Source organism: Rhinopithecus bieti, unplaced genomic scaffold, assembly GCF_001698545.2.
Source record: "Rhinopithecus bieti isolate Rb0 unplaced genomic scaffold, ASM169854v2 scaffold_10354, whole genome shotgun sequence".
In the NCBI taxonomy this organism is placed as follows: domain Eukaryota; kingdom Metazoa; phylum Chordata; class Mammalia; order Primates; family Cercopithecidae; genus Rhinopithecus; species Rhinopithecus bieti.
In genome coordinates this window covers 753,246-775,470 of record NW_016806491.1, presented here as the reverse complement: position 1 = coordinate 775,470, position 22,225 = coordinate 753,246, and the positions used below count along the sequence as shown (strand labels likewise).

At 40.8% G+C, this 22,225-nt stretch overlaps 1 protein-coding gene across 1 annotated transcript in view; it reads right to left on the bottom strand.

Moving 5' to 3' along the window:
- Positions 1 to 22,225, bottom strand: part of MDN1 (midasin AAA ATPase 1) — a 196,929-nt gene that overhangs the window by 3,313 nt on the left and 171,391 nt on the right. Inside the window, 17 exon segments of the mRNA XM_017876823.1 lie at positions 419 to 482; positions 1,908 to 2,022; positions 2,132 to 2,205; positions 3,865 to 4,039; positions 4,563 to 4,678; positions 6,573 to 6,662; positions 7,361 to 7,524; positions 8,502 to 8,672; positions 9,690 to 9,894; positions 10,608 to 10,709; positions 12,121 to 12,285; positions 12,522 to 12,838; positions 15,364 to 15,511; positions 16,006 to 16,158; positions 16,778 to 16,953; positions 18,514 to 18,655; positions 21,995 to 22,132. Of these exon segments, the coding sequence (XP_017732312.1) occupies positions 419 to 482; positions 1,908 to 2,022; positions 2,132 to 2,205; positions 3,865 to 4,039; positions 4,563 to 4,678; positions 6,573 to 6,662; positions 7,361 to 7,524; positions 8,502 to 8,672; positions 9,690 to 9,894; positions 10,608 to 10,709; positions 12,121 to 12,285; positions 12,522 to 12,838; positions 15,364 to 15,511; positions 16,006 to 16,158; positions 16,778 to 16,953; positions 18,514 to 18,655; positions 21,995 to 22,132 (2,515 nt within the window).

Here is a 22,225-nt window from a genome sequence, read left to right as displayed (position 1 = left end):
GCCCTCCATATACTCAGGTTTCACATCCCTCAAATGCTGAATTTTCAATCCACTTTTGGTTGGAAAAACTCCATGTGTAAATAGACCTGAGCAGTACAGACAAACCTGTGGTATTCAAGGGTCAACTGTAGTCTTTATATTTAATTACACACACCTTGCTCCTTTCTCTCACAAATCTGAACTCTTATCAAATAGTTAGTGTCTAGATCCCCCATTGATTATAAGCCTCATGAGTACAGGTTCAAAAAAAATTTCTGAATGAATAAATAAGTAAAAATCAGCTCCATCGATTTATGTCTTTTCCTGTGGAGTACACCTGTTAAAACACAGTGACAGGGCATTGAGCTGAAGCAAGCAGCTTGGGAATACAGAGTACAAGAAAGTGTTTTGTTTAGGAAGAGGAAGGGATGCAGCTCACCTGGACTGATGTTCTGTGAGAGCTGCTGAGCGGCTGCAAACATGCTGGCAACAGACTCTAGAAACTAAACCGGAACCAGAAATAGACAATTGGAAAACTATGTAAATGCTCTTTCCATTGTCAGAGAGACTGATACTTCTGACACTGAAGTGATTATCAGATAACCACCTCAGGTTTATAGACCATCAACTAACTGTCCCTTCTGGCCACATGTAGTTAAAAAAGGAGGATCCTTGGATACAGACATTCTGTTTTATTATTTTTTGAGAGAGGATCTCACTGTGTCACCCAGGCTGGAGTGTAGTGACACGATCTCACCTCACTGCAGCCTCAATTCCTGGGCTCTGCCTCAGCCTGCCTCCAAGTAACCAGGATTACAGGTATGTGCCACCACACCCGGATAATGTTTTTTATCTTTTGTAGAAATGAGATCTACGTTGACAAGGCTGGTTTTGAATCCCTGGCCTCAAGCAGTCCTCCCACCTCAGCCTCCCAAAGTGCTGGGATTACAAGTGTGAGCCACCATGCCTAGATGATACAGGCCTTCTCAAGCACAGGTGAGACATTTGTCTAACATATAACCCACTAGAGTTCTGGAAGATACCCCAAAGTAAAAGAAGTGCTTCTCTGGGGCATAAGAAATCAATAAGTCACTCAAATAAACCAAACAGCGTCTTTCAAGAACAGAAAACTGAGTAAAACAGAAGGCAAGAAAATACAAAATGTCCAGGGCAGCCTAGAAAAAGCAAACTGAATCAGAGCAGGACCCAGGAGAAATATGATCTCATGCTCTGTTTTGAACTTGTGTCCTCCTGAGTAGATCACTGGCTTTATTTCATATCATTTCTTCTCTAAGCTTAATGAGGGAGAAAAATAGGTCTTGGCCCACCTGATAAGAGTATGGGAGATGGGTTTGTTTTTACAGAATGTTCCAAACTACTCAGAAAAGTAAGTAGGGAGCTAGAAAACCAATGATGCAAAGTCAAGTGATCTCTGAGGAACTGAGAAAAAGAAGTCACACCTTGTTTTATAATGGATGCCAAGGAAGCTTCTATTCCAGTGGTACCCAGGCTGAGATTTAGGACTATCCCTGTCCTAATACTGCATGGGATGGAGGGGGGTTCTCAGCCCAGCATGGTGGTAATCCCAACACTTCAGGAGGCCAAGAAGGGAGGATCACTTGAACCCAGGAATTTTAGACCAGCCTGGGCAACAAAGTGAGACCCTGTCCCTACAAAAAAAAAAAAAAAAAAAAAGCCAGACATGGTAGCATGTGCCTGTAGTCCTAGCTACTAGGTAGTCCTAGCTATGAGGCAGGAGGACTGCTTGAGCCCGGGAGTTCAAAGTTATAGTGAGCTATGATGGCGCCATTGTACTCTAGTCTGGGTGACAGAATGAGACCCTGTCTCAAAAATAAAAATTGTTCTCCCTCCTACCTACACCAGTTTAAAAATAACTGTGCAGAAAACATTTTATTTCATCCTCTTACCTGAGCAATCTTGGTTTTCTTTTGTTGGAATTTGCAGAGACGTAGAATCTGGGACCCAGAGTAATCACTGAACTGCTCATGAAATGGGTGTAACAGCTTTACAGATTCTCCAAAACTTGGGGGAGGAAAACCAAATACAACAGGAGTTATTTTTTTGCTGTGTGACCAAAATAACGAAACAGGTTGTGAAAAGTTTTCACAATTAAATTACAAAGCAACCTTACCTACACACTGCAATCTGACCCACTTCCAGGAGGGTTAGAGCATTTCCAATCACAGCCAAAGATTCAAATGCAAGCTGTGAATTAAAAGTTAATGACATCAGGAATCAGAATATCCTCTAAACCAGAGCCTCTCGACTATTTTTTGCAACAAGATTCCCAAAGAAAACATTATTTTTTTTGTTTGACAAGTAGAGGAATAACATCAATAAGGCTATTCTAGTCACAACAAACCCTGAGGCTTTGGTGGCCTGGTACCACAAATGATGAAACCTAGAATCCATTACACTGATAGGAATGGTCTCCCGTAGACATCGAATAAAAAGTGACCTTGAGGGCCAGGCATGGTAGCTCACACCTGCAATCCCAGCACTTTGGGAGGCCAAGGAAGGAGGCTCAATTGAGGTCCAGGAGTTCAAGAGCAGCCCAGGCAACACAGCAAGATCCCACATCTGTGATCCCAGCTACTTGGAGGCTGAGGTAGGAGGATCACCTGAGCCTAGGAAAGTTGAGGCTACCGCGAGCCGCCTGGGCAACAGAGTGAAATCCTGTCTTCGAAAAAAAAAACAAGAACAAAAAACATTTAGCCAGGCATATTGACACACACGTATGGTCCCAGCTACTCAGGAGGCTGAAGTGGGTGGGAGGACTATACTGCTTAAGCCCAGAAGGTTGAGGCCATGGTGAGCTATGATCATGCCACTGCACTCCAGCCTAAGCAAGAGAGCAAGACCCTGTCTTAAAAAACAAAACAAAACAAAACCAAAGACCTTGAGAAATATGGTCCATGAATTTTCTTTTTTTTTTTTTTGGACCTACATAAAGAGTAACCTCTTGTAGGTAACGAATTTTAAAAACTAATTTAAAATCCATTTATATATATGTAGTCAGATCAGACTGTATAACTGTATCAGAAAATTTCATTACCATTTGCAATATGACAAAAGAACAGCAAACTGAGTATTCTACATCTGTTATTTAATCTTCATAACAATTCTGCAAGTATGAGGTTATTACTGTTCTGTGTGTGCTTGTAAATATATATATAAAACATATATGTAAATATATATACATATATATTCCTCTTTTCAGAAGATGAAACTGATACATAAGAAATAAGTTGCCCAAAGTCATGTGTTAATAAATGGAGCTGGGATACGAACCCAAGTTCAGAGGCTACACTAACTTTTTCCAGCAAAACATACAAATTTTAGGTTGCTCATTAGCCCATGCATCACTGCCCAAAACAAACACTCTTTGGCATCTGCAGTGGTGGTATAAGTTTTCTATTCAGGCTCCTAAACTTAATATTAGCACTGACAGAACAGTAACTCTGGATAATTTCAGACATAAAAGAAATGTATCCTAGATACATACTTAAACTGTTTAAGACTATGCAGTAATATCTGAAAACTTTTTTTTTTAACAGTACATTGTTGCATTTTCTGCAAAATAAGCACTATCAGGTTTACTTATTCTGCAACTAGACAGTTAAGAACAAACAGCAGGGGCAAGAAACAAAACAACTTAAAAGACCTACAACAGTAAGAAACTAACACATCTGAGACATCCTAAAACTGCCCTTTTGAACTCTTTAAATCTTAGGTCTTATCAAAGATGGTTATCACATTCTCAAAATAGGCCTAACAGGTATTTCAAAATCCATTTTGGTGGCCCAAGGAACATGGTTTGATGTTAATTTCCTATCAAACCGCCACTACATTTCTCTTCCTTACCTGCTTGGTATGGTTGTCTACCATACTAGAAGAGTCATCGATAGCCAAACAAATCTGATACTGGCGTTTACTGGGCTTGGTCCTTCGAAGCCAAATCTTGTCTTTCCGAAATTGACTAGCAATGTATGGAATGACTTTCCGTATGTTCAGTCGTTTCCCAGTTCGATAGTCTCCTCTATTTATTCAAACAGGGGCAAAAATTAGTTAACAACTTTTATTAAGGACAAAAATCACATTAATAATACCTTAAAACCAATACCAAGTAACTAGGAACCTGGTACATAGAAGTGTTTCTGTCAATTGAGGACTAAGTGCAGGATCTTCTTGACCTCTAGCCAGAAAAATTGGACATGTATGTGGCAATAATAATTAGGTCCTTCCAGACACATTTTTAAAAATTAAGAAAAAATACACTAAATATGAATGATTTTAGACATCTTTGAAAAGATCTAGATGAGTTAACTCCTGTAGCAAGTGAATAACTCAACATGTAACAAGGTGATCAATGCAGACACCCAGAAACTTTTGTGCGAGATAATAATAGGAAAACAGGGTAAGGAACAGCATACTGGTGCCCGTACAGCAGAAGAGGCAACCTAGAAGCTGGCACTATGAATGGTTAGCTGCTGAGTTCAACAGAATCATGAAGCTGCCATCTTCTCAGAGCACTGTGAGGCCTTCCAGAGGGAAAGACTTACTTCAGCTTGGCTGCCTGGGTAGGCTCTAATATGAGACGAAGCTCTTCACATAACCGTTGTGAAAGAGGTGCTGTTAGGATCAGGTAACTCTGCCACATCTCAGCGGCAACCTTCTCCTGTGACAACAACAAAATGTAAGTTACTCTCAGAATGTCAGAGCCAACCAAGTCTTCTAGCAAGATGCACGCCTTAAGCAAAGTGATAAAAAATGACCTGCATGAACTTTCTCAACAGAAGCACTTTAAATCTTCTCCCAGCAAGCTACCATGTAATTTACTTGATTAAAAATGTCTCTCTTTCCAGCTGGAGGCGGTGGCTAATGCCTGGTAATCCCAGCACTTTGGGAGGCCAAGGTGGGTGGATCACTTGAGGCCAGGAGTTCGAGACTAGCCTGGCCAACATGGTGAAACCCTGTCTTTACTAAAAATACAAAAAATTAGCTGGGCATGGGGGTGGGCACCTGTAATCTCAGCTACTTGGGAGGCTGAGGCAGGAGAATCGCTTGAATCCAGGAGGCAGAGCTTGCAGTGTGTCAAGATCACGCCACAGCACTCCAGCCTGGGTGACAGAGTGAGACTCTGTCTCAAAAAAATAAAAAATTAAAAATTAAAAAAAAAAAAAGAAAAAAGCCTCTCATTCAACCCACACTTCTAAGTGAGAAAGAATGAAACAAGGCAGTTAATTATTGGAATTCATGACCAAATCAATGCCTTACGTCACCTACAAAGAGTAAAACGTGTACCCTTCATATGGGGAGGGAGATGTGAATGGGTAATTTTGGCACCAGCAGATCCAGCTACTTATTGGTGGATTCTCAGTCATGTTTCAAAAGTAAAAGTGGGTGGGGTATGGTGGTTCACGCAGGTAATCTCAGCACTTTGGGAGACCAAGGCAGGTGGATCACCTGAAATTTGAGACCAGCCTGGCCAACATGGTGAAACCCCATCTCTACTAAAATACAAAAAAAATTAGCCGGCCTGGTAGCAAGTGCCTGTAACCCCAGCTACTGTGGAGGCCGAGGCATGAGAATTGCATGAACCTGGGAGGCAGAGGTCGCAGTGAGCCGAGATCGCGCCACTGCACTCCAGCCTGGGCGACAGAGCAAGACTCCGTCTCACAGAAAAAAAAAAAAAAAAAAAAAGTAAAAATGCCAAGTACAAATCCCTCCAGCAATACGCTCAACACAAAGCCCCATGATTTTTCTACCAACTATGGCAGAGCACTCAATACATATAGGTGGTGAGAGTGATTATGACAATAGATATAAAAGTGAAATGTGTACATAATACAGTAAATTTAGGATGCAAAATCATTTAAAATAAAACTGCAGGCCGGGCACGATGGCTCACGCCTGTAACCCGAGCATTTTGGGAGGCCAAAGCGGGCAGATCACGAGGTCAGGAGTTCAAGACCAGCCTGGCTAACATGGTGAAACCCCATCTCTACTAAAAAAATATAAAAATTAGCTGGACATGGTGGCATGCACCTATAGTCCCAGCTACTTGGTAGGCTGAGGCAGGAGAATCACTTGAACCCAGGAGCTGGAGATTGCAGTGAGCCGAGATCATACCACCGCACTCCAGCCTGGGTAACAGAGCGAGACTCCATCTCAAAAAATAATAATAAAATAAAAATAAATAAAAATAAAACTGCTGGTTAATCCACACTACCACGTTAAGTCAGCCAGCAATGATCTAGCTGGCCTCTTCTCAGGATGGCACAGCATAGACTCTTACACAGTTTTTCAACCTCTGTCACAACTATTACATCCATTACAGAGCCAGCAACAGAAATTAAAGGAATTAAGCACACCAATTTCTGTTTTAATTAAGCTACAGATCTAGCAGCAAAGCAGGCAAAAACTGATGGACAGATGTAGGCTTTAGGATTATAATTATATTCTCCATATGCCTGGTCCTTTTTACTAAGGTAATTGCTAAGAACCTATTAAGTTTGCTATGTGTTAAACAAAAAAAGTTGAGATATTTTACGAAAAAAACAGTGACTTACTTCTTCTGGATTTCCAGATTCACGTGGCTGCCACATTTCCAGCTGTCTCTCCAGCTCCTGTCTTAGCTCATTGGCATCTTTTAAAAAGGGCTAAGAAGAAAAAGCCATAGATAAGAGGTGGCCCAGGTTAGAATTGCCAACTTAGTATCACTGGCTGCCTTCCACCCTACAGTATGAACTCAAAGTACAGTCAAATGCTCCTGAGATTCAAAACTTAATTCAGCAAATACAGTGGCACAATGAGAAGATGCCAGACAAGCATTCTACTTCCCTCTTAGACAATATGGATAAAGAAAACTTTTAACATTTATAAAGCCACTCTAGCAAAACAAAACCCAAACACCTTTAAGTCATCAATAATGAAAATGTTATCTGATTAATCAAATAAGTCAGACTCTTAGCTCAAGAACTTAATTAAATAGCTCTTCATAAATAAAGGCACTAAGCCAAAGATTTTTTACTTAACCATCACAAACTTAATTGTCCTGAAGGTTCCTTACACAAGGATGGTCAGAAAAGTGGGATGTGAGTCCCAGAGGCCAAGGACCAGACCCACCATCACAGACAGGTCAGGGCACTGTGACCCTGTGATTAACTGTTGGAACAGGATCATGTGCTTGAAGAGCACCTATCATACCAATAGTATTCCTAAAAATTTTGAATAAGAACATGAAACCCCTCAACAACCAGATGTTCCATAAAGTTCTAAAGACAAAGATTTAAAACTAATTTAAAATGTTATTCTGTTAATTTATTAACACAATGCAGTAATTTGTGAGTTTTACTACCTGGAAGATTGTGTCCATGAGGAACTGATGAGCTGTATGAATGGTAGACTCTTGGCTTCTTTCTGGTTTCTCATTTTCTGTCTCCTTATGGGCTCTGTCTGTTCTGCGGTCTTGGTCTTCCTCTGTTTTAACAGTTTGAATCTCCACTTCCATCTCATCAAAGCCTGTTTTCATTTAAGGACATAATTTTACTTATCATAATACTAGCCTGATGACTGACCAAGCCTTTGTTATTGCCCGTTATTCCTGGCAATTAATCAAACTTCATTCATTCACTCTCCAACACATTTCCACATGTTGATTTCAGAGGTTTCTTTCTGAGACACTCATTGCCAGTCCTTAATCCCTAAACTCCTCTCCTCCTCACCTGATGCTGAAGGCAGACATTCTGGGAAAGGGAAATAGGGGAAATTTTGGGTTGTCCTAAGAAGCCTTTTAAAACTGTATGATTTCTGAAACTACATCCATGTAAAACTTTGATAGAAATAAAAACTAAAAGCCACAATTCCATTTTACAGATGAGGAAACTGAGGCAAAGAAAAGATGAATAATTTGCTTCAACTTGTGAGGTGAGAGGCAAAGCCTGGATTGTCACATAGGGCAGTCAAACATTGTAACAGTTCTAACACTCCTGAGAGGACAGGATTCGAATTTGGCAAGTTCTTTTGAATTTGCATTTATTCAATTGCTGATAAAGTTATTTTTTTGCCAAGTAATAGAACTTGATTAGCTATAAAAGGGAAACTCCTCATTCTATTTCTTTTAATATTTTACTGCATTTTATGCTAATAGCATATACTTTTCTATAATTGAAAATATCATTTCTCTAATAATATACCTTCTCATCATAGCTGTAGTAAGTATACTATTCTGGTTTCTTCTACATATTTTTTAAAAACTAAAGAGATTTTGCCAGAAATTCAAGTTTCAGGGGACTCCTTGAAGGATGGTGTCCTGCAACACCCACCCCGTCCATATTTTCGTTTTCTGGTCCCAAACAATATAGTGAAATTATTATAGGCAAATTATTCATCTAAGCCATGGATTAGGACATGGAACTGAACACCAGACTACAGTGAGAGAGAACTGACTACTTCAAGTCAGAGAGCCTGGGAAGGATTTGCTCACTAGCAGGACTCACCCAAGGGTGCTGTGGTGCTCAACTTGATTTCCTCTGGCTTCAGCTGCTCCACGTCTACTGCTTTGAACTCCTCTTGCTCCTCTGTGTCCATGAGGGTGTCCTCTATCTCCTCCTCTTCCTGATCCCTGCCAGAGTCTTTTGCAGACTGTTGCTGTTCTTTGCTGGCCACATCTGTCAACAAAGCACACACCCACACATAAAAATCCTAGTTCTTTGCAGAACAAAATAATGATAAGTGGGTATAGTTTCTGTCATCCTAGCTTCCAAAATGCTACTGATGCCAAGTCGTGCCACTGACCAGCTATGCGGCTTGGAGACTTGTCTGTGCCCAAGATTTCCTATTGACCTACTGACATAATGAACTGCCTGTTCCCTACCTCCTACAGAAATTATGAGGCTATAGTGTAACTATACATGTGACCACAAAAATAGGGTGTTTAACTGGGCTACAGGGTGACTCTAACAATAATTTATTATATATTTTCAAATGACTAGAAGAGCAGATCTGAATGTTCCCACACAAAGAAATGATAAATGTTTGAGGTGGTAGATGTGCTAATTATCTTGACTTGATCATTAAACACTGTATACATGTATCAAAACATCACACTGTACCCCACAAATATGTATCATTATTATAGGTCAATTAAAAATAATAAAAAGTAGTAGAAAACAAGGCACAGGAAGACAAACATGGGAACAGGAATCCCAGCATTGTAATCTTGGGTGAGTTCTTAAACCACTTGGCCTCAGTGTCCTTACCTATACAACAGAGATGCTCTAGCTCACAGGATTATTTGAGGAAGTTTGTGATCATGCAGCAAAGGCTCAGAAAAGTTTTTTGGCACCAAGCAAAAGCTCAATACATTGACTAAGAAGAAAGAAATGTCCAGTACTAAGAAACCCTGATATCAGGGTTTAGATGTGGCCAACTGTTATTTTTGACTATTATATTTAAGGATATTTAAAGGGTTTATACTAAACCAAGAAATCTTAATCATCTTCACTTGGTTACAGATCCCTTTGTACCAAACATAAACTGTATTTCTGCACATTTCTTATGTTTACAAAGCCATTTTTTTCTCCCCTGATACAAATGTGTACTATTAGCTGCCAAGCACAGTCACACAGCGCAAGCTCTTACAGAGAGCTCAGTGGACAAAGGCAGCAGTTTTCCCAGGACCATACCATAGGTCTGTGCATCGTATGCGTCGCTGCCTTGTTTAATGTGCTCAAATGCATCTGCATCCTCCACCTGGGCCTGGGGCTGCTGAGCTGGCCCCTGCTCGGCATGGCTGTCCGTATCCACAGTCCTCAGCCTCTTGTGCACACGCTCATTGTGATCACCCATGGAACGTTCATTGTCAGCCTGCCCAGGTTTCCTCTTAAAACTCTGTGAGAAATACAAAGATATTCATCAGAGCCTTGCCTGTCATGACAAAAGGACTCAAAATAAACATAATATCCATCTATAGGGGACAGGATAAGTAAATCAGGTGTGGCCATACAAGAATGGAATTCAATATAGCTATTAAAAAGAATAGGAACTGTATATACTTATATAGAACAATCTTCTATGATATCTAAAATGAAGGCAAAGAAACACACTTTCACACATCCATATATGCAGAAAGTATCTCTGAACAAAGAAAGAATTGGTAATACCAATTTGCTCTGAGGAGGGTCCCTTGGGGACAGGAATAGGATATAGGCTTTTTAGGGGATTGGTTTTTTACACTAATTTTGCATCATGTGCATAAATTATACCCTACTTAAAACACTTACTCTTAAAAAAGCAAAAGCCTATGGACAATGAAAAGAGTGAGACGGTTGGTGCTGGGCGGCAGCAGCACACAGCACTTGGCTCTTAAGACTTCATGGCCGGAATCAGGGGTTGGGGAGAGACACAGGCGGGGAAGAAGCCCAGTGACGGGATCCCACTGGGTAAACCCCATGGTCCTGGTCTGCTCACCAAGGCTACTATCATATCTGATGGGATGGCAAAAGCAGGAGTATAGCTTTTTTTTTTTTTTTAAAGCACTATATTTGGAACATCTTTTTCTACATGCTGCCTTCACCTAAGTTTAGCTAAGGAGTGATAGAAACCTGTGTGTTTTTCCTGGTGTGCTTCTGGGAAGTCAACTGGGCAATGAAATTCGATTCATGGCCTTCTGCCTGGTTTGCATCTGCAACTCCACTTCCGTGTTCCTAGGAAATCCAAGCCATAAAAGAATGAGGTGAAAGAAGCTATTACAAGTCCCTGGTTACTGTGCTGCATTGAATACAACTTCTCTCACTGCTATTCTTTATTCTCAGTCATATAATCACTCCTGCCTACCTGCCAGCTCTGGAACTCATCGTAACTAAGGCCTGGCCTACAGGCAGAAACTGGAGTGTCTAGGTACAGACCTTACGTTACCCTCTCAGGGGGCTTTGTAAGGCTGCTTAGTTCTTTGCAGGAGTATTATGTCTCACTCCAAAGGCAGGACAGACCTCAAATAGAAACCAGGCTTCATCATCAACCAGCTAGGTACACTTGAGGTTGTCATTTAACTTTACTGAGGTTTATTTTTCTCAAATATACAATGAAGAAAATAGTACAATATCATCTGTCTCATGGGGACATAGTGAGGACTTGCTGAAGTAATGAAAATGCTTAGCACCTAATGGGTGCTCAATGAATAACTGTGGTGGTGGCTGTGTAGTAGTCATAGGGTATAAGCAATATAAATGGTTGTTATTGTCAGTAAGAACTAGGACTCAAAAAGACTTAAAGTTGTCCAGAATCACCACCGTAACCAGCAGGTCCTGTGTTGACATTCCATGTTCTTTCCATAGCACCCAGCAACCTGAATTGTGGCTGTATCAGAACACATCACCACTAGATCCAAGAATGAAAAAGTTATTTGCTTTTTAAATTAAACATTTAGAAACCTGATGATAAGCAAGGAAAAGAAAACACCGTTAAAGGTACACATTGCCTGAAGTCTAAATTCCGTTTGCTTCCTGGAGAGCTTTCTGAAAAACAACACGAACCTGATTCTCCCATCTAGAGCTATCAGTCTAACAACTTTTTCTTATTATGCACACCACTTAAACACACCCGATATTCCGGGGCTTGTCCTGGGAGGCATATAAAAATAAGTATCAGTCATGCCCCACACAACAACGTTTCAGTCAAGGAAAGACTGCATGTACACTGGTGGTCCCATAAGATAAGACACTTTTACTATATCTTTTCCATGTTTAGATTCACAAATACTTACATTGTGTTACAACTGCCTGCAGTATTCAGTAGAGTAACACACTGTACAGGTTTGCAGCCTAGGGGCAACTGGCTTTACCATCGAGGTTCGTGTAAGTACACTCTATGGTGTTTGCACAATGACAAAATTGCCAAATGAGGCATTTTTCAGAAGGTATCTCTGTCTTTAAAAAAATAATTGTTCAGTCACACGTTGCTTAAAGAATGAGATGTAATCTGTTAGATGTCAACAACAAAACAAACAACAAAATAACGACACATAAACCAACTAATGGTACACAGAATGTGATGTCAGACAGGGAGAAGAGATCCTACTAAGAGGCAGCCGGCAGCTGCAGTGAAACCATTGATCACCTCTTTCCCCTGCTCCTTCTCAGGTGCGGCCCCAGCCAGCTCCATGGCCTGTGTGCTTTGCATGTTCTCCACACCAGTCTGCCCACAGGAGGCGTGCTCCTTCCTCTCCAAAACCTCTGGCACCTGCTCCTCTGTATCAGAGTCCTCCCGTTCTTCTTCCTGCTTCTGCAGAGAAATCAAACACAGCATTAAATGCTCTAGGGGAACAGCATAAGGTGGGAGACCCTGCAACAAGCAGGCTTCCCCACTCCTCAGTGAGGGTCTTAAAACAGAAACCTATAACTCCTTGGAAGTGCCACATGTTGATGGAGGAGTATCCTAAAAGGGATTCTAAGGGGAATAAGGTGACTTCTCCTCCTCCTCATTATTTTTAATGAAAAAAGCCAGACATCCCACGATACCTGGGGCTGGAAACCTTGGTCAGCAGGGCCATTCTCTCCACCTTCTTCGTCAGCATCCTTGTCTTTTTCCTCGTCTTTTTCCTCCAGAGACTGCTGCTGCTCCTCGGAGTGTTCTTCAGGATGCTGAGCAGCATCTCCATCTTGGTCATCAGCTCCTGTGTCCATTTCCTCCTCCCCTTTGGCCTTGTCATCTTCACTGGGGCCTTCCTCGGGCTCCTGTGGACTCTGACTTTCGTTCTGGTCAGTCTCAGTCTCTCTTTCCTCAGCTTCATGATCTGCTTCTTCTGGTTTTTCTTTTATCTCCAAAGGATTCTCTTCTGTATAGATACAACAAAAAGGAGGAACGCAGAATTTTTTAAACTCACATGATTTCTTAAGCTGGGAGCTAGTTATGCAAGTTTTGTCTTAGTACAATTCCCTAAACCAGCGAGTGGCAAATTGTGACCCATAGGCCAAATCTAGCCTCCACATGTTTCTATGAAGAAAGTTCTACTGGCCGGGCACAGTGGCACATGCCTATAATCCCAACACTTTGGGAGGCTGAGACAGAAGGATCGCTTGAGTTCAAGACCAGCCTGGGCATGCATCATAGTGAGACCCCATCTTTTACAAAAAATAAAAAATTAGCCAAGCATGGCGGCATGCACCTATGGTCTTGGCTACTCAGGAGGCTGGGGCAGGAGGATCACTTGAGCCCAGGAAGTCAAGGCTGCAGTGAACTACGATCACGCCCCAGTACTCCAGCCTGGGTGACAAGGCAAGACCCTGTCTCCAAAAAAAAAAGTAAAGTTTTTACTGGAACACAGCAACATATATTGTGTTTACCCCATCCATTTTGTACTGCCTATGGCTGCTTTCACTCTACAACAGTAGAACTGAGTATTTACAATCGAGAGCTTATGGTCTGCAAAGCCTGAAATATTTAATATCTGACGCTTTATAAAAAAAGTTTGCCTATCTTTGTTTTAAACCATACTTATACATACAGTTGTTTTAATGACACATTTCATTAAAAAATAATAGCTAATCTACCCCAAAAAACCCCATAAACAAACAAACAAAAAAAAAAATAGGAAAATTTTAGGCCATAAACAAACAAAAAAAAAAAAAATAGGAAAATTTAGGAAATGACAGCTTAATGCTCAATTATTGTGAACAACTGGTGGATGTCATGATCATGTACAGAAAATACAACTCACACTGAAATAGAAACAGTCTTATTTTGAAAAAGTTTTATCAAAAGAGCTTTTCTATACTTTGGACACTTCAAAAATCAGTTATTAGCAAATTCTTAAAATAACTCTTACTATTTTTATTTTTTATTTTTTAGAGACGGAGTCTCGCTCTTGTTGCCCAGACTGGCATGTAGTGGCACAATCTTGGCTCACCGCAACCTCTGCCTCCGGGGTTCAAGCGATTCTCCTGCCTCAGCCTCCCGAGTAGCCAGGATTACAAGCATGTGCCACCACACCGGGCTAATTTTGTATTTTCAGTAGAGACAGTGTTGGTCCATATTGGTCACGCTAGTCTTGAACTCCCAACCTCAGGTGATCCGCCCGCCTCAGCCCCCCAAAGTGCTGGGATTACAGGCATGAACCACCACACCCAGCTAATTTTTTAATTTTTTAGAGACAGAGTCTCATTCTGTCACCCAAGCTGGAGTGCAGTGGCAACATCATGGTCCACTGTAGCCTCAACCTCCTGGGCTCAAGTGATTCTCTCACCTCAGCTTCCTGAGTAGCTGGGACTACAGGTATGTGCCACCATGCCCAACTATTTTTTTCTTTGATAGAGACAGGGTCTCACTATGTTGTTCAGGTTGGTCTCAAACCCTGAGCTCAAGTGATTCTCCCACCTTGGCTTCCCAAAGTGTTGGGAAGACTTACAGGCATAAGCCTCTGCAACCAGCCTATTGGTTTTCTTTATCCATTATCTATTATTCAATTAGCAAACGATTGTAAATAATTGTTCCTTAGTTATAAAACGAGTCTGGCTATTTAAAAGCAGATAGCTTATTACATTCTCAGTGGATTTTAATTTTCTTAATTTTATGCTTTCTTGATTATTGACTTTGTTTGCAACTAGATTCCAAAATTAATTTTTACCTAAATGGCACCTCTTATTTATTCCTTTGTAACTTGCTATCTTTGTTCTAATACAGCATTATAAAAATATACATATTTTTTTTTAAATGGATTTTATAACTATGTAACTGACTCATTTATTAGCAAGGCCAGCTCACATCTTTCTGTCTGATTAAGCAGCAGGAATGGGGCCCTGTTACGGGGGCACCTCCAACACAATGCTCTCAACTAACGCCAGCTAACACCCCTAAAGGACTCACTAGGGTTGAAAAATGGACAACAAAGGCACTAAATACTGTCATATGCCATGTGATTTCTCTTGGGATTAGTCTTGTTCCCCACTGCATGTGACAATCAATAACTGAAACCATTATTTCCCTAAAAAAGCTATAACCGGACTCCACGACAGCTTGGTATACCCAGACTGCACAGTGTTTACACCATCCCATGAGATGGGACACACAGTAATGGCTGTGAAGAGACAGTGCTGTGTGTGAAGCACCACCAGGGCATAGCGGTGCCAAAAGTGAGAATAGGACGTGATAGTAGTTTGAGAAACACCTACTGGTTGATGAGCTCTAGGGATAATCACATGAGAAATACTACAAAGGAAAGGCAAACCATTTTCTCAAACTGGGATTGAGCCAACCAAACATGATTTATCACCTGGCCATGACACTGAGCTAGCTCTCAAAAGAGAATTCAGTTACTGTTCAGTAGTGAGTTCTAACTGGTCTCTTTGTTTCTGAAAGACGCACCTTCGCCTTCTTCATTGTCGGTGTCCTCACCACCATTCCTGTCTTCACTGTCAAGGTTCAAGTCATCCGGAAGGTCCAAGGCCTCGGGTTCTGGCAGCTTTTCCTGATTGCCATGGTAAGGGTCCACCTCATTTTCATCATATTCCCTCTTTGGGACAATGGAGACAACAGGGATAAAATAAAATACCATTGTTTTAAAAGTAGAATTCCCATAAAATCAGCTCTAAGTATTTACACTGTGAGAGAATACAATATCTATTCCCTAAAATTATCTGCACACATTAGTATTTTATTTTTAGACCTTTCATGTTGGAATCTCAGATTTCACTTCTGTGCGGTTCTCCACGGACAAGTGGTGCTATGTTACTCAATCTCAAAGAAACTTACAAGAAGAAATAAGAAGGGATCACAGGTTTTAGCTTCTGATCTATAGCATAAGCCCAAACAACATGTGTACTACCCTGTCAGGAACCAACAGTTAGTTATTTTATGTCCTGTTAAGAGCCTCTGTTGCATATTCTTTTATGAGGTAATGGGGGAGCAGTCAACGAATAGGGGAAAAAATGTCTCGAGACACCTTGAGAACTATACAGTTCAAGAGCCTTGAGTCAACAGAGCAGATCAGTTTCAAATCTTCATTACCTCATCTATTTGTTCTTTAATTTTGTCTTCACCTTCTCCACCATCATCAGCTTCTGGTTTTTCCTTTTCTTCCTTCTTATCTTTCTGGCTTTTATCTTTGTTTGAATTGCCACTATCCAAGTTGTCATCTTTAGCAACAAGTTCAGAATCTTCCTAAATGTCAGAGGAAGAAAAAACAATCATCACACTCAATTCCAGAAACTGTTTCTGCATTGGTTGACTTTTAGACATGCATAATTTCTGCCTACTGGACCTATCCCATGGATGGCTGATGAAGTGCCATCCATGACGCAGAGAAAACAATCCAGGTCTCCATGACGGCAGCAATATTATTAAGTGTGTGAATGGTGGGGTGAGTTGGATCATTCATTGTATCACCCTGGGCTGTTGCAGTGTTACACTCAGCCCTGTAGTTCTCCCAAGCTGTGAGCTGGAAAAATTCAGTGGCCTATAGGAGAATCAGCTTAGAACATCTACACAGGGTCTTGTTCATCCTCCTCCATAACACATGGGATGACTCAGGTCAAGCTACTCTTAGCTCTGAATGTAATCAATGAGATAGGATAGAAAAAAGAACAAGGGCCCGGCGCGGTGGCTCAAGCCTGTAATCTCAGCATAAAAAAAAAAAAAAAAGAAAAAAGAAAAGAGAATGGAAAAAAAAAGAGAACAAAACAAATACAGAAAAGAAGAGAAGTAAATGACAGAGAATGCTAGGTGGTGGGCAGATTACCTCCTCTCAGTTTGTTTGGAAGGGGGGAAATCTTTTAATTACCTCATCCATTCCTGGTCCTGTTTCTTCAGTTTTATTGTCTTCTTCCTCCTCATCTTCCTCCTCATTGTCATCACCCCAAAGCCTCTCATCTAGTTTGTCAGCTTCCTCACCATTGAGATCGCCCATCTGTTTATCCAGATCTCCGCCCTCACTATCTGATTTCTCATCATCCTCTTCTGAAAGGGAAGGCACTGAGCTTAGTTAGGCAGATCTCCAAACTGACCCAGTCCTGTGTACGTAAGAGGGGTGTGGACCCGATTCCCTGGCAAGGGACCCACCAGGGATTGACTGCCTTTTTCTATAGAACACATCCTCCAGGCGGAGGCCTTTAGATCTACTGACACAGACACAGTCTTACTGTGTTTTGCCAAGTGGAGGCACAAGGAAGCCTATAATGTGTGAACAGATGGTAAAATGAGTAAGGAAATACCTACGAGGATGTCTAGTTTTGGTGCTGGGCCATTATGGGACTCAGCAACCTGAGTTTTGTGTCTGAAATGATGGGGTTGGACTAGGTGGTTTCCATGGGTTCTCCCCATCTTCAATATACTATGATATTTTCCAACACCTAAAATCAGGTCTCAATCAGAATTGTCATTTGTCTTTGCACAGGGTCTACTTTGCAAAAGGTCATATCCTATGTGCCTTAGGCCAACTGCCACAAAGGTCAACTTTCATTTCTGCAAGATACTCATTTTAGAATAAGACACAGTATCTCAAATTGGACAGAAATTTGGGGCAAGGGCTGAATTATGGTACAAACATATGACAGATGACGATGTACTTTAAAAAAATCAAATTCTCAAATAATTTTTAATGACAGGGAGAATTTTCTTAAGATGTTAAATGAAAAAAGCAGGCCCAACGCGGTGGCTCATGCCTGTAATTCCAGCACTTTGGGAGGCTGAGGTGGGCAGATCACAAGGTCAGGAGATCGAGACCATCCTGGCTAACATGGTGAAACCCTGTCTTTACTAAACACACACACACACACACACACACACACACAAATTAGCCGGGCGTGGTGGTGGGCACCTGTAGTCCCAGCTACTTAGGAGGCTGAGGCAGGAGAATGGCATGAACCTGGGAGGCAGAGCTTGCAGTGAGCCGAGATTGTGCCACTGCATTCCAGCCTGGGGGACAGAGTGAGACTGCGTCTCAAAAAAAAAAAAAAAAAAAAAAAAAAAAAAAAAAAAAAAAAAAAAAAAGCAGACTACAGACTGTATATGGTCTGTGTGTGTGTATACATGCAATAAATGGAAAGAAATATACCACAATTTACTAAGTGCTATGGGTGGTAGGCCTAAGGGGGGAGCTATTTCTTTTCTACATTTTTGTTCCAAATCATCTACAACAAACATCTACTATTTTTCTAATTAGGAATAAAAGGTATTTTAAACACTACAGAACAATTTGCCTTTTGTTGAGAGCCCAGCTCCATTAGGGATCATCTCCTTTCAGGCTTCCATGAAGGACACTACTGAGCCACTGCATCTAGCACATGAGGCAGCTAGAACATCAGTCAATGTGAGAAGAATCTATGAGAGACCAGGGACTTCTGCCTCAGTGGAGGTGGTGACAGCACATGCAGTTGCTGAGGTTTTCATGTGCAGTTAAGCACAGTAACCAACTTGTTTCAAAAGATTATATTAGGTTCCTTATTAGAAACATGGAATTTCCTGGATAAAATATTTATGCTTTCAAAAACAAGAATGAAGTGACAGATAATCTGAAACCTTGTTCTTCAAGCTCCCCATCATGCATTTTCCCGTCAAAGTCTTCCGACATCTCAATGGCATTATCCTCGCCCTTAATATCAGATTTTGAATCAGGATCCTCTTTGTCTTTTTCTTGACCCTTCTGAAATGTATCTTCCACCTACATAAAAAAGTATTACAGTAAACATAATAAATGAAACTTTACCAATATTTGCTTCAGCTCTGAGATATAAATGCCAACGTTAATGGTGTAAAAATATATTTGGGAGAGGAAAAAAAAAGAGAAACAACAGAGACAGCCACATGGAATCTGTAAAATTTCTGGACTTATTTTCCACTTATTGTAATCAGAGAGTACAGAATTTTGTTCAGGTTTTCTTATTGGGAATTGTAAAAATAGTCCCAGAGACATTTGCAAGAATATATATTCTTTGTAGGATAAAAAGTTCATCAATCTTTTATTATCCAATTCTTTAATACTATTTTTGTCACTATGACCGCTGAAAGACAATGGCCCAAGAGAATCTTATTCATTCTTCCTTGGTTTATATATTTCTTTTATAAAAAATTATTTTTTATGTTTTTAGACAGGGTCTCACTATGTTGTCCAGCCTGGAGTGCAGTGGCACAACCATGGCTAACTGCAGCCTCAACCTTCTGGGATCAAGCAATCCTCTGCCTCAGCCTCCCCAGTAGCTGGGACCACAGGGACATACAACCACATCTGGCTAATTTTTTATTTTTTGCTAGAGACATGGCCTTGACATGTTGCCCAAGTTGGTCTCGACTCCTGGGCACAAGCAATTCTCCTGCCTTAGCCTACCAAAGTGGTGGGATTACAGCTGTGAGCAACTGAGCCCAGCCTAATTTATATGTTTCTATATAATTCATGTGATATTTGGGGCAAAAAGTTTTGTGATTGTTACCTCTTTCATTATGGTTGATTTTTGAAAGTTATTTTTAAGGCTAAGCACAGTAGCTCATGCCTGTAATCCCAGTACTTTGGGAGGCCGAGGCAGGTGGATCACAAGGTCAGGAGTTCGAGACCAGTCTGGCCAAGATGGTGAAACACTGTCTCTACTAAAAATACAAAAATGAGCAAGGCGTGGTGGTGGGGGCCTGTAATCCCAGCTACTCAGGAGGCTGAGGCAGGATAATTGCTTGAACCCAGGAGGTGGAGGTTGTGGCAAGCTGAGATCACACCACTGCACTCTAGCCTGGGTGACACAGCAAGACTCTGTTTCAAAAAAAAAAAACAAGTCCTTTTTAAAATACAAAAGTCATGGCCAGGCATGGTGGCTCATGCCTATAATCCCAGCACTTTGGGAGGCTGAGGCGGGCAGATCACTTGAGGGGTCAGGAGTTCGAGAACAGCTTAGCCAACATGGCAAAACCCTGTCTCTACTAAAAATACAAAAACTACCCTGGCATTGTGGTGTGCGCCTGTAATCCCAGCTACCTAGGAGACTGTGGCATAAGAATCGCTTGAACCCGGGAGCCGCGACTACGCCACTGCACTCCAGCCTTGGGGACAGAGCAAGACTCTGTCTCCAAAATAAAATAAAAACAAGTTTCCCTGTAACACCTCCATCCTCTAAGCCTCTCAAAGAATGACTACCAATAACATTCTAGTGAACCTTTGACTTTTTTCTATGAATACACCAACATATACTTAGTGATACAGGTGATAGCTATCAATACCTGCCTCCCAACATCTTTTTAAACAAAAAAGAGATCATGCTTTACAGACTGTTATGCAATCTGCTTTTTTCATTTTTATTTTTCTGAAACAAGGTCTGCTCTATCGTCCAGGCTGGAGTGCAATGGTGCGATCTTGGCCCACTGCAACCTCCGCCTCCCAGGTTCAGGTGATTCTCCTGCATCAGCCTCCTGAGTAGCTGGGATTACAGGTGCCCACCACCACACCCAGCTAATTTTTGTATTTTTAGTAGAGACAGAGTTTTGCCATGTTGGCCAGGCTGGGTTTTAATTTTATAGAGACAGTGTCTCCCTATGTTGCCCAGGCTGGTCTTGAACTCCTGGCCTCAAGGGATCCTCCTGCCTTGGACTCCAAAGGAATCCAGGTGTGAGCCACCACACCCAGACTGTAAAACACATCTTTTCTTAAAAACATCTCAGCCAGGTGTGGTGGCTCACGCCTGTAATCCTAACTACTCAAGAGGCTAATACAAGAGGACTCCTTGAGTCCAAGAGTTCATGGCTGCAGTGAGCTATGATTATAGAATTGTACTCCAGCCTGGGCAAGAGAGCAAGACCTCATCTCTTAAAGAAATAAGATCCTTAGGTTATTTTCATGTTGATACATACAAAACCATCTCATTCTGCTTCATTCATACTTTTACCATTGTTCTGCATGGATGGTGCCATAATTTAATTCTCTTCTGATGAATACTTGGATTGTTTCACAATTTTCACCATATAAATAATGCTGTAGTAAATATCCATGTGCAGACATATATACACACTCATATCCCTATTTATCTTTGACACTAGCATTTCTATAAGAAAACATGGAATTTGGGGGTCAATGAATACACATAATTTAAAATTCAGCAGACACTACCAAATTGTTCTGGAAGCTTTGTAATCCACATAATGTTTTTTGCATGAACTGTACTTTTCTATTAGGTTTGCAATTTTTTTTGACTTCTTTTTTTCTATTAGAAAAGTAGTATACAGTGATTAAGTCAGACTTGAGAAATACAGAAAGGCCAAAATAACAAAGCAATTATCTAAGGATAATATAGGTCCAAAAAAAAAAAGTTAGAGCTCCATAACATAAATACTAGCATTATTCTTTTGGCTTTTAATTTCTTTTCAGTTTTCTCTGCCAAGGAAGAGAGGGAATTTGAATTGGTTTTCTCCTTTATTTTTAATAGCTATAAAATTACCTTAAATACAAGTTTCTGATCTGATTTAACTTAGAATGTAAGTGATACACCCAACACACACAAATCACTCCCAAATGAGACAGGCATTTTAAAAATCCATGCAGTGTAACAATCTTAGTCCACAACATCTGAATAGTGCAGAAGGTTGCTTGACTCCAACCAAAAAGGATACAGATTTTTTAAAACTCTCTATGCCTAAAAGATACACAACAGCAACACCTATTAACAGCAAATTTTGGCATTATTGTTTAATGCAATTATCACTTAAGATAGCCAGGCCTTTTATGCTTAAAATACTATCAAAATACTCTAGAAAATTTCAGCAAATATCTGCCCATTAAAAAAAAAAAAGAAAAAGTAAAAATCATTTCCTCCCTAATTATAGCCACAACCAATGACGGAGTTTCCAGGTTCCTTCCTTTGGATTTTAGGCTTTTTATTTACACCCACAGCCCAACCACCAATATATCTAGGGCTCTGTAGATCACAGATTAAAACAGCCTAGTAAAACCATTTTATGTGTAACTTACATATTGAAAAGAAAGAGAGTGATCTTCTGTCAACTGTATACCCACGTGAAAACGTACCTGTTCTTCATTTTCTATCTGGTCACTCACATCCTTCATGCCCTCGCCTTCTCCAATTCCACCTCCCTCATAGTCATGGAACTCAGTTGCTCCCTCTCCAGCTGAATCTTCCATAAATTCTTTGGGCAAGCAAAATCCCTTAGAAAAAAGAAAAAGGAAGTGAACAATTAGGCACAAAAGCAATTTTAAAAGGGGATTTTCATTCTTGCCACCGGAAAACAATGTAAACAC